Raw genomic sequence first — 16,644 nt, forward strand, 5'->3', positions numbered from 1 at the left:
CAGGGCGACAATCTGAGAAGGGAATTTATGAAAGCTTCTGGCTGACAACCACAGAACTGACACATGCTCAAAGGGTGAGCGTCGTTATTACAGACGACCAAATGAACCTTGATCTTGATTTTCTGTGTTGGAAAAGTTTGGGATAATGTAAGAACACAGCTCAACACAATATATAACAGGTGTAGCTGTTTTTAGACAATTTAATGCTGAAATGTTACATATTATACCTTTAATATTGCAGCAACCATCAGAGCGAGCTGTGCCCTTCGGCGGTGTAACAGTTAATAGGGGTCTCCTCTCAACACACTACACGGTGTGGAGATAACACACTACTAAGATATATGTCCCATAGAGCTCGAGCTCACACTCCACACTGTACTTCACAGCAATACACACACCAAGTGTAAAGTCAATCGTATCAACGGCTGTCGAGAAAATTGAAGGACAGACATCCAGACAGAGACTCCTTAATCTTAAGATTAACAACTCATCAATTCAAGAAGGTTCTCTAAGTAAGCAGAGCGCTCTGTCAGTTAGCTCCCGGTCTGCTGGCTGAGTGTTGTGCTTTAAGCTGTCTGAATGGAAGCCCTGGTCTTTGTTTGCTGTCGTGGGTGCGTCCTGTGGTGTTGGGCAAGTGGCCGAGTAGGGGCAGCCGGGCCTTGACGGGGGGCAGAAGGGCCTTGACAGGGGGCAGCAGAGCCTTGACAGGGGGCAGCGGGGCCTGGACGGGGGGCAGGACGTGGCCTCCTTTACGAGACAGGAGACCGATCTCTCTCCTGAGAGCCTCAGCCTGCTGCGATTGTGTTTTTATCAGCTCCTGGAGCTTCCAAATCTCCTCTTGGTCCACACGACTCCTGTGGTCCTGGAACTCTCTGCCCTGGATACACACACACACACACACACACACACACACACACACACACACACACATATATATAAAAGACATGCAGTTTACAGATGGACAAACACAAACAAACTCACACACTTATGTTCACACACTTCAATAGTCACAAATGCATCTTCACTCAGTTGTGCGCTAAAGTGCTGACATGATATCCTGGGTTTGAATCTGGCCCAGGGCCTTTGTCCAATAGAGTCCTTGGATTTGACAGACAAAAGTGTAAGTGCAAAAACTATATGAACAGGTTATCAATAAGATATGCGGAGCATTAATATAGCAGCAAACAAGTATTGCTGTGTAAAGATATAATGGAGTAACGTCTACCTGAGCATAGGATGAAGTCACACTCCCTCTAAGTCTTGTAATCAGAGCTTCTTAGTGCTGTGTTTACTTAAACATTTCCCTAATGACTTTATGATCTCAATTGTTAGTTTCAAGTCTTTATGATGCTCATTTAGTAAATGATGGTCCCTCGTGATGGACATTTCGCTACAGCGGTGTTGTCTGGTTTGGGTGTTGTCTGTGTTTTCCTCTTAATACTTTAACCCTTTCAGTGTGTTAACAGTTCATGAAAAATGTATTGTTCCTTTGCCAAGCCCCTCCCCCTTTGGTTACTGTTGCTAGGCCTGTCAAACCTTGGCTTCTTCAACGATATCAGTGTGAGATAATAATTGATCGAGAAATATTTATTTCAAAATAGATAACGTAGTGAGTGTCGTCGAACACACAGTGTAGCTTTCCCATCACCAGATGAATGTGGTTTAATGCGCTGTACTTCCAGATCGTTGCCATCGTTGTCATGGTGACGTTAACTGCGGGAGATTGTTCACGCGTCAACGTCACACAATTCTTAAATCGCAGGTGCAATATGTGTCCCGTTTTCTCTAGTAAACAATGTATAATATATAATAATACAAACAAATGCAATACTATATGACATGTAGTGAACAAAGTCACTGTGATCAGTGCAGGAAAATGTCTCCGGCTAAACTTGATTTATAGTTGTTTTACAAATATAATATTGTATAATAGATCACGTGACTATGTGTAATGTAATTCTGTGTGAACAGATGTTGTTGCCTTCTGGATCAGCTTAGAAAAAAGCAAAAGGGAAGTTTAATACTACCATAATAATAAGCTTTGATTAATGTTACATATTAAAAGAATTGAATGAACAGAAATGACCTTTTTCTTCTGCCTAGCGTTGAGTTTATGGTCCAGTTCTCTTGTCTGGTCTAAGAGGCTCGTCTTGCGGAGGAGAATCTCTGAGTTATACTTGGTCACCTCCATCAGAGCCTGACGCGCCTTGTCTACCTTCACCTGAACACACACACGCACACACACACACACACACACACACACACACACACACACACACACACAGGAAAAGATCAGTAAACTTACACCAATCTCAGCTGCGTTTAAAAATGATATGAAAATGAAAAAAAACGTTAAAGAGGATCAGAACAAAACAAGGCAGAGATACAGAGACAGACACACACACACACACACACACACACACACACACACACACTCACACACACACACACAGAGAAGGATCAGCGTACATCCCACTGTTTGATTTCCTTGGCGTGTGCAGCTTCTCGGAGGAGTTTTTCCTGCCTGAGCTCCTCCAGCTTCCTGTTCCCTGACAGCGTCTGCAGAACGTCCACATCCACCAGCCTCCCAAACCTCCTCATCATCAGCTCGTTGCACTGCTTCTCCAGCACTAGACCAACACACAGATCGGTTTCTAAGAATGTCACTTTCTGGCACAGACAATAACCTTTAACGTGGCATCTTCACACGTTAAATCTTCAGAGGTTTCAGGGGAAGCTGGAGAGGAGCTCCAGCTTCCCCTGGGCCTGGGTGTCGGCCCGTGTGGGTCTTACCCAGGATGTGGGCTTTCATTTTCTTGCGGTCATGGATGAGCCCGACGTACTCCTTGCGTGCATCATTCCACAGATCTCTCTGCTGGCTCTTCTCCGCATGCAACTGCTCGATGTGCTCCTGCAGCCTGTTCAGCTCCTTCTTGTCCAGCAACAACGCTGAGCTCAGGTCGGACGGCATCGAGCCGTCAATAACAAACTCAATCTGGTAGACGAATGGAGAAGGTGGAGGGAAGAGAATAGTTACAAGTGTTACAAGTGAAGTCAAACTTCTATAGTTGCTAATAAACTTAAAGCCTGCGTTTCAGAAGGGTTTTGCACGAGACACAGGAAGAGTTCGTATGGAAGGCCAGTTCTTCACATTTTGAAATATAATCATTTAATTAAAAATAACATTTAATTATTTATTTTATGTGCACATAAAATACATTTAAAAAAAATCTAATATTAATTTAGATGTTCATGTTATATGAACATAATAATAATAATAATAATAATATAATAATAATAATCTAATCATTTCAACTGAGACTTGATAAATCATTTTAAATGTACTCTCTCGAGCATAACGTTGCCACAATGATCATTAAGATGAATGTAAAATGTCATTTTAATTTTAAAATTGAAGAAAAACGACAATTGACAATTAAATAGAATAAGAAAACGACAGGGGAGACGATCGTCAGACAACTAATCAGCATTCTGAACTATTCTGATGATCAATAAATGGTGTGAGTAAGTTCTTAAACTAAATGGTTCTAGCTTCTAAGATGTGAGTCCTTTATGATATTAAATTAAAAAGCTTTGGGTTTTGAACTGGAAATTGTGATGGGCACCTTGACTATTGTCTGACATCTTTTGACCAGTGGACTAACTGTCCTCCAAGGTTACTAAAATGTGCTTACAAATCTGTTGAGCAGAACCTTTGTTTCATCTTCAGCCTCACAGTGTTGAGCTGGTTACCTGGTGCAGTCTGAGAGGAACCACCACATCCAGATCGTTCATTTTCTGCTGTTTCTCCCTGTTGACAAATTCCAATTCGTCCTCTGCTGCCTTCCGACTGCTCTTCACCGATTCCTCCTACGGAGCCGAGCAGAAATAACACACACATACCAGGATGTGAGTGACAAAAAGAGCACATGGAAAGAGGTAAACACGTGAGGTGAGATGAGACAGACAGATGAAAAGCAGAGTAAGACCTTCTTGGCGAGGGTGTCGCGCTCCTTCTTCAGAGCATCAGCACTCTTCTTCTCCTCCTCCAGCAGTTCCTTAAGGTCCAGCCGACGCTCACGCAGCTGCAGTGTGTTCTCAAACAACTGTAACTCACAGCCTAAGACACACACACACACACACACACACACACACACACACACACACACACACACACACACACACACACACACACACACACACACACACACACACACACACACACACACACACACACACACACACACACACACACACACTTATAGTTGAAGCTAAATTAAAGCCTGTTAAACTGGAAGCACAGTGAAGCACCTCAAAAGGCCTCATAAGCAGTGTGTCCAGGTCCACATGATATGCAGTCTCTTCAGCTCAGATGTGTGTGTACAGATGTGTGTGTACAGATGTGTGTGTACAGATGTGTGTGTACAGATGTGTGTGTACAGATGTGTAGCCAAACAATAACTTGTGCTGTATTATTCGGAATTATCCACCGATGTCTCCTCCTCTCCAAAATCATTCAAACCCGGTAAAAGAAAGTTTGTATTACATTATATTAATCATATTTAACACTGACCTCGAGGGCAAACACTGCTGTCCAAAGCAACTCCTCCCTCCTCCGAGCCGCTGTCATAGTCATAATCATCATCATCTTCCTCAGAGTCTTCATCACTGTCCTCTTCTTCTGCAAATGCACATTCAGGTGACAAAGGACACATATTGATACACACACAATCACACTTGTTACATAGTACACGCTCTTCCTCTCACCTTCATTTCCCGTCTGCTGCTTCTTCACACGTTTGATATTCTTCATGAAAACTTTGGTCAGAAACTCTTCAAACTTGTTGTCTTCGCCCAGCGAGGCGTTGAAGGCGGCAATCAGAGCCCTCGCCCTCTCCTGAAGCTTGGCTGTCTCTCCACGTTTCAGTTCCTGCTGTTCATTACACTCCTCCAGCTTAGACTGTGAGGAGAGAGAGGGGAGGATTGAACCAATAAGTACATGAGCATCTCGTAACGCTGATCTGAGGAAGGGATCACAGCGCTCCACCTGTGTTTACTCAGTACAGTCATACACCATCTTTCCTACATAGGAGCTAGACACAGACTTAGACTGCCAGGGGACACCTCCCTGCTCTCTTCCTTCTCTTCCTCTCTCCTCCCCTCCCTCTCTATCTGTATGCATTTATGTAAATGTATGTTACTAACTCATCATCCGGGGTATCATCCCCGGAGTGTCTGTCTCTCATGTGGCAGGTTGCCACTGATAAAGTTTACGTCAGGATCAGGAATCATGGCTGCGCCTGCTGCCCTGGTCCTGCTGGACACCGAGAAGCCTTATTGACATTTTCCTGGATTCGTCCATACTTTCTCTTTTTCAACACAACATAATTTCTGTCAAATGTTGTATTTGTACTATGTTGTTTATCCTGTACACACGACATCTATTGCACGTCTGTCCGACCTGGGAGAGGGATCCCTCCTCAGTTGCTCTCCCTGAGGTTTCTTCCATGTTCCCCCTTTAATTTTGGGGTTTCTTTGAGGAAGTTTTTCCTTGTGCGATGCGAGGGTCTAAGGACAGAGGGTGTCGTAACCTGTACAGTCTGTAAAGCACACTGAGACAAATGTATCATTTGTGATATTGGGCTATACAAATAAATTTGATTTGATTTATTTGTCTTTTTGCCCCTTTTATGTAGTTGTCTTGTGGTCTTTTTTTTGTCTTTGTGGTCATTTGTGTCTCTTATTGGCTGCTTTTGCTCCTTCTTATAGTTATTATGTGTCTCTTTGCAGTCAATTAGAGTCTCTTTTCATCTTTGTATGTCTCTTTACAGTTGCTTTGGATCTCTTTGTGGTTGTTTTATGTTTCTTTGTGGTCATTTCAGTCAAGTGACATTTTGCACTTTAAAAAATAAAATACATTTGTGAAATATTGGACACTTTTACCTCTTTTAGCCTTGAACAGTTATTTATGAAACACTGAGAAGTTTAGAGGGGGGGGTGTATCTTTGGTGGAACTGCTAACAACTCATAGACATCTGAGGGGCCCCAAGTAGAAAAAACGTTTCTGTAAATTGTCAAAAGCCAAAAAAGTTGGGCCCCACTGGTTTGACCTGCAACAATAAACTGGATGATGACTTCCAGTGAAAAGATAAACTTCATCCAGTCCACAGGTCTATAAACTCTCTCCCACCGTGATGCTGATCTCCTCCTTAATGCGTGTGTTGAGCTTCTCATGCAGGCTGTCCTCCCTGCTCTCGAACTCCTTGAGGATGAGCAGCTCCTGGTAGAGCGTCAGCTGACTGAGGTCCGCCATCTTCAGCTGGCAGTCCAGACGCAGCTTCTGGTGACGCAGCAGCAGGAGCTCGGCGTCAAACTGACACACCGAACTCTCCATCTGATGAGTGAGAAATACATCCACAGATGATGTATTAATGTTATACATTAGCAGCCTGAGATGTTCACGACATTCCAGAAGATATTTTGTTCATGATTACACATTTATGGCGAGACACCCCGGGTGAAAACATAGTTTTTCCATCTTTCAGGAGAGTGGAAAGAAAACATCCAAAATACACATTTAAGTGTGTATTTTATTAACTTGTGTCGCCCTAGTCACATGTAGTTCCCTCTTAAATGTAATGACCTTTTATTTGATCAAGGAGTCATCGTTTAATATAAAACACAACAGACCTGCTCCAGCAGAGAGTCCTGCTCATGCAGCAGTCTGATCTCCTCCTCCCTCCGGAGCTCCTCCTCCAGGTCACTCAGCTCTGCTCCTTCCTCCACTGCTGTCCCTTCCTCTTCTCTCTCCTCTCCTTCTTCTTCCTCCGTCCCCTCCTCTCCTTCCATCTCCTTCTCCAGCTGCTCTAATAAACTTGTAACTCCCTCCTGCTCCTCCTGCTCCTCCTGCTCCTCCTGCTCCATGGTCTGGAACCTGTTTAAAATGAGTAGATATATTTCTTTACAAATAGAAGATCAGCAGCTAATCAAAGCATTCTGGGGCTGTTGCTCCGTCATTAGCTCAGCTGTGGTTTGCACATAGTGGCTTGTATTGCCAAGGAGACATACACTTCTGAAAAGAATAAATTAAAGAAAAATTAATTAAATCAAATAATATTAAAATCAGAAGAAGTTTCTCTCATATAGTAATAAAAAACACACTTTTATACAACAAACTTACATATTATTTGTCTGGCCTGTCCAGACATTCTTTCATATGCAGCTACTTTTCCTTATTCCGTCATTTTATTCATTTCTAAATACGTCGGGGAAGCGGAGGATCCTCTGAGTATCATCAGAGAGATTAGATGCCCTGTGTATTAAATCACACCGCAGATGTTACAGCTGTCTTTTTAGAATGTGTTGTCTGTGAGCTGAGGAGCCCTCGACGTGATCCATCTTCAGGTCAACATGTTTGCCTTGTGTCGGTTAAATGTCCAGAGAGAAAGGCAGTGCTCCACAATTGATGGTGGCGACCACATCTTGGTATTCTTACCCTGTTCTCCTTGTACAAGCTCCAACAAACCTTCAGCGAGACATCGAGTCGGTCTCTAGCAGCTTCTTTTGTTTTTAGTGCTCTGCTCACTGCTTTCACACTGCTGATCCTGATTTTCTGTGAGCCAACCCTAACCCAACCACATGACAGCCAGATCTCACATTTCCATCACAAATTGGAGCGACAAACAGGATCCCAAAAGAAACGCGACTGGTGAGAGCAAAGTTTCTGTCATTTTGTCTTCCCTCATATCAGATCGTACAGAAACTGTGTGTCTGTTCTGCAATTTGGCTGTAAGCGTAAGTGAGTGTAAGTGAGTGTATGTGAGCTAAATGTGGTTTAACTTACACAGGGGGGGTTTTACAGGGCAACTTTGGGGTTATCCTCGACACAGATAATAACACAGTGAGTTGATCCCGTGGTGAGCTAAAGAGGCTTATTTCAGTTAATCAATACCGGTGGTGAATCTGTGTCGGCAGGGAAACTGGAGGTTCTGTTATGCTTGTAGCTTCAGAAGGCGCCGATTGCAAACTGTGTACACAAGGCGATAAACCTTCAGAGTTTTCGCTTATTAACTCTCAAATGACCACTAATGAAGCAAAAATGATTGAGAACCTTAAAGAATAAGAGTGTGGAAGCTATAGATGTTTGTTGATGTGCAATCAGTCCACAGCAGAGGCTGAAGATGATTCTGTCAGTTTATCAAAAGCAAAGACTAAAAGCAAAAATGTACCTAGAAAAGTACAGATGTAAAGCATAAAGATCAATCTGCCACTAACAAGCCCACAGAGACACAATCACAGAATCACATTGTCCCTGATGCATTGTCACGCTACAAAGGAACGTTTCCCCTGTGAATGCAGACAGCTGGACTCATGTGTTTCCTTCTACTTCTCTCTTGTGCGGATGGACAAAGGGTGAATGTCGTATCCAGGGTCGTTTGGTGAGAGGAAAGTGCAGTTGGCTGAAGTGAATACTAGCCCAGATAGCAGAAATCCAGCCTGGGGTTTTAAGTACATGAGCGATTGTATGAAAGTGTGTTCAATGGTGGCTGATCAACGTTGTGATGTGAGTGTGGATGAGAGCTGAGAGAGGTTATAGAGCAGAGCTTTAGTGTATGGTCGGGCTAAGCAACAGGGTAAAGCTCCGTCTGTTGTCTGTAAAAGCCGTCTAGCACTGATGAGGCAAGTTTGAAGAGAAATCAGACAGATGAAGATTTCCTTTTTGTCACTGCAGCTGCTATGGCTCAGGGGAGAGAGAGAGAGAGAGAGAGAGAGAGAGAGAGAGAGAGAGAGAGAGAGAGAGAGAGAGAGAGAGAGAGAGAGAGACCCCTCACAAGACAAAGAAGAAGAAGCTTCAGACTCAGATTACTCTCTAGAGGGGCCTGAACACACAGAGCCAGAGGCAGCAGCTGCTTAGAGCAAAGCAGCCATCAACAAGTCAACAGTGCGGGGAAAGATTCAAGTAGCACACAGTCCCGCATCAGACAGGATCACTCCCGCTTGAGTTGGAATACTGATTATCATTAATTGGTGATAGAGGTAGATGTTTGCTTAATCTATTGAGTGTTATGATTAATTATTGTACGTGTGCGACCTCAACTCTGAAGGTGTTCCTGATTTGTCACTAAGGTAGAAGTAAATCAGGGTAGCTAGTGTTAACCTCGGGATCAGGTCATTCTGTAAATCGAGAAGCAACGGCCATGAGCAGTCCTCTTCAGAGCAGTAGTTCAGCTTGCTGCTTGCTTTCTGTGAAACTGATCAAAGCGGTGAGTTTAGTGTTCCCTCGGAGTAGGGTAAAGGGTTAAATGCTCCTCGCCAGGACGTAACCCTCAGAACTCGGGGTTGCACTACACAGAGATTTCACTTGCATTTGATCGAGCTTCAATACATTTCCTAGTATAATCATTGTTGCACCTTTGTATGAGTCTACACTTGGTCTTGGATCAAACTAAAACCTGGCTCCTGTACCTCTGTTCCCTCAGACGCCGGTATCGCTCCAGGGTAGCGCGGCTGTAACACAGCTTTTTCTCTGGGGTTTCCTCTGGTAGTGTGACCGGCAGGGCTGGTAGAGGGCGGTGGAGATTGACCTGCAGATGCTGTTGGACCTTCAGGACCTGCTGAGCCTGAGTGTGCAACTGAGACACCAGGCGGACCTTGGAGTCCCGCAACGCCACGATCCGTCCATTCATCTCCACCTGCTTCTCACGGATCTGGTGGGATGGACGGACACGTTAAATGAATCTGTGTGTGTGTGTGTGTGTGTGTGTGTGTGTGTGTGTGTGTGTGTGTGTGTGTGTGTGTGTGTACATCTTTCTCCAGGCCTATCAGCTCTGCTCTCTTCCTCTCAGTGTTCATCCACAGGTGTTTCGGTGTCAGCGTGAAGTCTTGACTCGATGACTTCAGCTTTAACTCTCCGATGTTCTCTTTGGCTTGGCGGATGGCCTGCACATCCTGCGGATCCTCGTAGTTCTCGTCTGGCTTCTCTGCGTAACTGAGACACCAACAAGCCGTCACAATAGTTACATTAGAGGTCAAACGGCTCATTGTTGCCCCCGCACCCCCTTAGCGGGTTAATCTGACACTGCATTCTTTTAAATAGATTTTTCAGAATACTGGTAACTAAGTCCCAATTTTACGAGAAAATAAAGTGTATTCCATACTGGTGCACCAATGTGTGCGTGTGGCATGTTTACAAACCACGGTGTGATGAGATTAGTTTTTTTCTCCGAAATGTGTGACTTTTCTCTGAACATCTCTACCCTAACCCTAATTATTGATTCATTTAACCTACAATGCCACTAATACGCCGTCGTAGGAAACACCATAACTATAAAACTAAATGGAAAATGCCATTCAATCTAATTTGAGCCCAGAGCACTGCGGTGGCGTCGGACATGACACTCACAGTTGTGCCCATTTCTGCTTCTTCTTCTCTATCTTTGCTTGAGCTTGTTCAGCTTTCTCCGCAGCCTTTCGGAGCCTCTCGACCTGCCGATCGCTCAGCTTTATCCCTGCTGGATGAGCCGCCAGGGGCCGTAGCACCTCCTCCTCTGGAGAACACACACAGGTGATAGGTCAAGCATGTCTTCGACAGGTGAGACTTTCACACAAACACTTTCCTACCGTCCAATATGCTGCTTTCTTTTGCAGGCTCAGCTCTGGATTTTCTGCGTTCTGGTGCAGCGGCTCCGTCAGGTGTCCTCTGATGTCTGAGCTGGGTCGAAGTGTCGGCGAGTGTCGGCAGACGGTAGGTGGAGACTCTGTGGTCGGTGCCGATGGCGACCACAGTGACCACGAAGCCCCCCAAACTCTTGAACCTAAAAACAAGCACAATAGGTGAGGATTGTGGAGGCCGGTTGTCTTTACCTCAGGATGCCAGTCCAGTAGAATGTTTTAACGTCCACTGTTTCTGATGACTTGGACTTTTAAAACCTTTATTTAAACATGTGTCGCAAACTAGAAAACTAAAACTTATCTACCAAAGTCTTAACATAGAAATAGCAAAATAACTTTAAAACATCTAAAAAACATTTATTTAATTGTAAAACTTTCCTTCAGAATAGCATTCAGAATAGCTTCTGTGTGTGTGTGTGTGTGTGTGTGTGCGTGTGTGTGTGTTTAGTCAGTACCAGTCCTGCACTTTGCTGAGTGCTATGCTGCAGCGCTCCTCCTCCCAGGCCATCTGCTTTCTGACTTCTCTCACCCGCCGGGCCTTCTCCCTCTCTGCCTGCTCACTGAAACGTGGGTCCAGCTGCAGCTCCTACACACACACACACACACACACACACACACACACACACACACACACACACACACACACACACACACACACACACACACACACACACACACACACACACACACACACACACACACACACACACACACACACTACGTACACACACACACACACTGAGGACTATGCCCTGACATACATTAATTGAAAACTTAATGTTAATTACCTAACCCTAACCTTAAATAGAGCAGTCTTTACCCTAAACGTTTATGGTTAAGTTTGTGACCAGCTTTTTTGTCCCCTCATTGAAAGGTGAAGGTGTTTATAGGGTTGCAGTTTGCTTTCTCCAGTAACTTGATTGCTTAAACGTCATGTAAACAAGAACAGGTGGGATAGGGGATTAGAAGAACCTGTTTTCCACAGCTGGATTTGCTGAAAGATAATTACATGTAAGGAAGCTTACTTGTATTTAAAAGGTTTGGTTACAGCTGAAACTGACACAAGGTCACCTCTAGAAGCCTGAATAAGTCTGTTTCCACCTCTGAACATTTGACTATTTGTAAAATTCTGAGATATTTGACTGTGAAGAAAAGCGCCACTCTGTGTGTCTGTCCTCTCCACCAGGCTGCTACACAGCAGCGACAATTACAAACAACATGAACGGTCAAACCAGGTGACAGTGGATGAGCCAGGTGTGTGTCCGTACCGCAGGCGACAGACGAACATGCTCCGGCAGGCTCTGGTTGGTGATCAGCACCTGTTTAAACTTCTCCTGGAGCTCAGCCAGCTTCTTCCGCTTCGCCGCAATTTTCAGCTCGGCCTCTTGCCGCAGACGGTCCTTCTCCAGCTTCTGTTTAGCAGTCTCTATGCTGGAGGGATTAGAAGGTTAGATGAGATAGAACTTTCATGATTGTCTTGAGTAAAGTATAGATGAAGCTAAATGTAAGAAACCTGTAGGCTGCTGGGTCGTCAATGTCCAGGGCCAACGCCTCATTTTCAAGACTCACCTGTTCGAATAATGTGTGAACATCATATTACTTTTTCATATATCCATCCATTTGGCCAACCCACACCATACAGTCCATCATTTGTTTTGAAATGTGATGATGTCTACAGTCCAGCCAAGCACAGAAACACTTTAGTTTAAAGTAAACTTTTTCTAAAGGTTGTATATAGCGCTGGGAAACATAGGTCCCTTTGTCATGTACCTATAGATCTGGGCAACACAGGACCCTGGGGAACATGAATGTCACAGCAATCCATCCAATCATCTCTAGAGCCACACTGCATAAAGCCTTTATAAAATGTGCTCTGACCCTGGGTGAAGGAACCGTGGCCTCCTTTCTCTGCAGGCCTTTCTGCAGCTCCTCTGGAGGGAGCAGGCTGAAGGAGAAGATGTTCCCGTCATCTCCCGCCGTCAGCACAAAGTTGTCGTCATGGCTACAGCGAATGTGCCGCAGGTGTCCGTACTGGCAGTCGTGGACACTGAGAGCCCAGTAAGCCTGCATGGAGGCGAGGCTGTGGTCGCCGGGCTGCAGAGGGTAAACCCTGATGAAGCCTGAGTGCATGCCGCAGAGCAGCAGCTGCCTGTTGTAGCTGAAGAACACCAAAGTCAATCTTTATACAGGCAATAGTATTTTCGCTGTAAATATGAAGGAGCTTCTGAAGAGTTCCTTGCCTTATTTCACACGCTTTCTGCTAGAGTGGATTTTTTCAATTTCCTGTGTTGATTTAAAGCTGCACCAATTGATTTTTGGCCACTAGGTGGAAGAAAAGCTCCAAAACAAGCTGACGGTTGCACACAGTCGCTTAAACAAAGCCTTTTAGCAGATACAGAGCAACATTACTGTATCATCCCATTGGTGTTGTGTTTGTGTTAAACTTATGAATGGAAGTCCAATATTCACTCTCCTTTTAGCTCTGTTTTGATCTCAACCAACTCCTGTGAAAAATATTTGGCTGTGTAGGGACTAAATGTTCTCCCTTCTTCATCAGAATCAGAATCTTTTCTTTTCAGCTTGTCGCTAACTTTGTCTGTCTGCCATTTGGTGCTGGGCAGGCATTGTACTGAGGGTTCATCAGAGCTTGTTTGCTGCCTGCTTCTGCTAATAAGGGGGTTGAACAAGGCAGCAAATGTGCTGTAAAACCAAAACTACGAGCTAAAAGAGACACATTGCATTCAGTCATTTAACCTGGAATTGTTGATATACAGAATATAGATTTGTTAGTTTGTGTCAGGATACCTGAAGGTGAAGGAGCGAATGGGGTCGGCGTCTGCGTTGTGGACAGTCAGGAAGTCAAAGGGCTCATCCTGCCGCTGGACTGGATCCTGGTCCTGCTTCTCAGAGAACTTACAGTGATACAGGAAACCTGAGTCAAAGCCACCCTGCAGGAGGAAGACAAGAGGGAAATGGATTCAATCTTTAAGGAAAAGCCAATTGTCGTCTTGGATTATTTCTGTGATAAAGTGTTATCATATATTTTTGTTTCTATTAAACTGTGGAGCTGGGTATCATTTTTTGGTAATATTTTCTAAACTATACTTGTGTTTTGGTACACTTTACGATTTTAGAGCGGATTAGACATAAGATTTGCACTAGACAACTGATCCGACCAAGTAGGGCTGAGTCTGCTCCTGTGTGTGCCAGCTGATGGTGAGTCAGGAGATAAAGTCATGCAGTGTGTGGTGTTCAAGGACTGGCGGTGTTTTGTCTTCTGATTAAGTCACTGCCAGTTGTTCTCATTAAGATTATTTATCTCTTCCAACTGTCTTTGTAAGGTCTATTGTAGTATCTATTGATGAAGATGGAACCAGTGCTTACTGCTGTGTCTGTATTAACTCAGTTGTTCAGTATGTGCTTATTATTATTAGACTGCCAAGACCAAAATAAATCTGTGTAATTTGATGGTCATTGTTTGTGGTTTTGTATAAAATCAGGAACGGAAGGAACAAAAAATTAAGTGAAGATAAAAACATTTGAATACATTTGGACAGTGTTAAGTCACTTTAAAAAGAATTAAATTAAACAAATATTTTGCTTTTCTCATATGTAGTTCCTTTGCTTAATGTTGTATAACTTTTAAATTGTTTTAAATAGTTTGTATCATTGTTAGTCACCATTTCTACTTTTGTCTTGTAAAGCACTTTGTAACTTTGTTTTGAAAAGTGCTATATATATATATATGTATAAAAAGTTTATTATTATTATTGTTGTTAATAATAAACGTAAACATTTTTTAAAATATTTCCAAGTAGTCTGCCTTAGTTGATTTAGGTGATTGATGCCTATGTCATGTCCTTCCTTAATGTCTCCTACATGTTCAGATATAAGTGCACAGGATATACACAGACCTGTTAGAGTATGTGTGTGTGTGTGTGTGTGTGTGTGTGTGTGTGTGTGTGTGTGTGTGTGTGTGTGTGTGTGTGTGTGTGTGTGTGTGTGTGTGTGTGTACCATGGAGAGCCAGAACTGGCCAGGCTGTGAGTAGAAGCCACAGTAGAGAGGACTTGGCGGCTTGGGGATGTAGACAGAGGGCAACTCTTCCTCTTCCTCCTCCTCTTCTTCTTCTGGCTCTAAGTCGTGCTGCGTTGATTCTTTCAACCGCTCTTCTCTTTCCTTCTTCCTCTTCTCCTTTACGGCTTGACGTCTTGCGATTTCCTCGTCTCTCTGAAACGCACAAATTAAACACAAATCGTCTGATTTCCACAAACCTTTAAATAAAGCCAGAAGGAAATGAAGTAAGGAAAAATACTTGAATGACAAACGGCCACAGAGAACACATTAGTACATCTGGAGTACATAAACCCTACAAATATATAAGCCCAGACCTTGATTTGAGATTTGATGCTCCTGAACCTGAAAGATCTGCTGGTCAGTTCAGGCAGCTGGAAGGTTTTGTTGGGCCTCTGGGCCTCTGGATCAGGACTGTGCACCTCAACTACATGACCGCTCTGACACAGGATGAGCAGCCTGTTTTCCCTCTGGGTAAAAAGAAATTGGTTGAATCCATAATGTTCCAACACAATATAGATATCTGGGTGCATATGGGTCGGAGACCAGACTTACGTGAGAGTGAGGCGACCACTCCAGCGCCTGCACCGGCCCGGGTACGCGGACAAAGCCGATGGGGTTGTATTTTTCTCCGACAGTGAAGAAGAACACAGTGCTGTCGGAGCTCTGAGCAGGAAGGTGGAGGTCAGAGGTCAGAAAGATGAGACGAATAACAGAAGAAGGAAGAAATTGAAAAACGTAGACTAATAGTGTCTGACGAAACTTCTCAAACAGCTCTTGCAGCATATTCCATGTTTCATAGCACTTAGCATGACGCCAGATCACAGGATAGGTTCAAATATTTACATACTTAATCGGAACTTATGTGAATTTAGATATTTAGAATCAAGAACAGAAATGAGTTGCACAAAAGATACACTGATACACAAAACAAGTGTGATCTTGCGTATATGTTATTTGTTCTCAGGTCTTTCTTGTAAAACAAATCACACTTTCTATGACGCCTATGTTTATAATGCATTAGAAACACATTTATAATGCATTATAAACTGTTTATAGCTCTGTATGATTATAGTCATAAGCATAACTGATCATAATGTTTTATAAAAATAATCATAACCCATATATATATATATATATATATATATATATATATATATATATATATATATATATATATATAATATCAAGAACCATAATACTTCATAATTGCTGCTCTCTCAGACTTTATTGTCGGGGTCATAGTGCATTATAATCTTTTTATAATCACTTATATTACGCATTATAATTCTAAGTGATTATAAGTTAGTGCTCATTGTTTGCTTTAACTAAAGTAAAGGAAATAATTTAGTTGTTTATGATATTTTCTTTACTTAAAAGCCAAGACTAACTTATAATCACATTTTAATGCGTAATATAAGTGATTATAATGCATTACAAAAAGATTATAATACATTACACCTATGAGAATTATAATGCACTATGATCCTTGCAAAATAAAGTGAGCAGCAATTTATGAAACCTTATGACACCTTGATGATTCTTGACCTTACGAGTCTTTGTAAAATGCTTTATAATGTGTTAGGATTATTGTTAGAACGCAATATAAATATGTATAAGTGCTTATAACTATAATTATACCATGTTATAAACAGATTATAATCTGTTTATAACACGGTATACATTATAACTATGTTTAGAAGGCATTATAGACATAGGCTAAAGTCCCTAAGGAACGTCCAGGCTGCCTATAGCTGCCATCTTCAACGAAGCAGCAAAAGACACCTCTCAGAGATTCCTTTCAAACCCACAGACGGTGAGTGTTGATACTCAAAAGATAGGTTTTCAAACCAATATTTCAAAATGTGTTTTCCAAAATCAGGTGTTTTTTTGGAAAACC

General features: G+C 42.9%; 1 protein-coding gene across 1 annotated transcript in view; it reads right to left on the bottom strand.

Moving 5' to 3' along the window:
* Positions 1-173: 173 nt before the first annotated feature.
* Positions 174-16,644, bottom strand: part of cfap44 (cilia and flagella associated protein 44) — a 23,791-nt gene continuing 7,320 nt past the window's right edge. The window contains exons 14-35 of the mRNA XM_029445349.1: positions 15,300-15,410; positions 15,062-15,214; positions 14,688-14,900; positions 13,477-13,619; positions 12,550-12,829; positions 12,185-12,240; positions 11,940-12,102; positions 11,127-11,257; positions 10,621-10,814; positions 10,403-10,547; positions 9,805-9,988; positions 9,453-9,707; positions 6,691-6,894; positions 6,191-6,394; positions 4,768-4,960; positions 4,574-4,681; positions 3,990-4,120; positions 3,754-3,870; positions 2,794-2,995; positions 2,470-2,630; positions 2,087-2,221; positions 174-877 (exon numbers count right to left, since the gene is read on the bottom strand). Coding sequence (XP_029301209.1) covers positions 530-877; positions 2,087-2,221; positions 2,470-2,630; positions 2,794-2,995; positions 3,754-3,870; positions 3,990-4,120; positions 4,574-4,681; positions 4,768-4,960; positions 6,191-6,394; positions 6,691-6,894; positions 9,453-9,707; positions 9,805-9,988; positions 10,403-10,547; positions 10,621-10,814; positions 11,127-11,257; positions 11,940-12,102; positions 12,185-12,240; positions 12,550-12,829; positions 13,477-13,619; positions 14,688-14,900; positions 15,062-15,214; positions 15,300-15,410 — 3,831 coding nt within the window. The 3' untranslated portion in view covers positions 174-529. The remainder of the gene's footprint in view (positions 878-2,086; positions 2,222-2,469; positions 2,631-2,793; positions 2,996-3,753; positions 3,871-3,989; positions 4,121-4,573; positions 4,682-4,767; positions 4,961-6,190; positions 6,395-6,690; positions 6,895-9,452; positions 9,708-9,804; positions 9,989-10,402; positions 10,548-10,620; positions 10,815-11,126; positions 11,258-11,939; positions 12,103-12,184; positions 12,241-12,549; positions 12,830-13,476; positions 13,620-14,687; positions 14,901-15,061; positions 15,215-15,299; positions 15,411-16,644) is intronic.

The sequence above is a fragment of the Cottoperca gobio genome, chromosome 12, assembly GCF_900634415.1.
Source record: "Cottoperca gobio chromosome 12, fCotGob3.1, whole genome shotgun sequence".
Taxonomy (NCBI): Eukaryota; Metazoa; Chordata; class Actinopteri; order Perciformes; family Bovichtidae; genus Cottoperca; species Cottoperca gobio.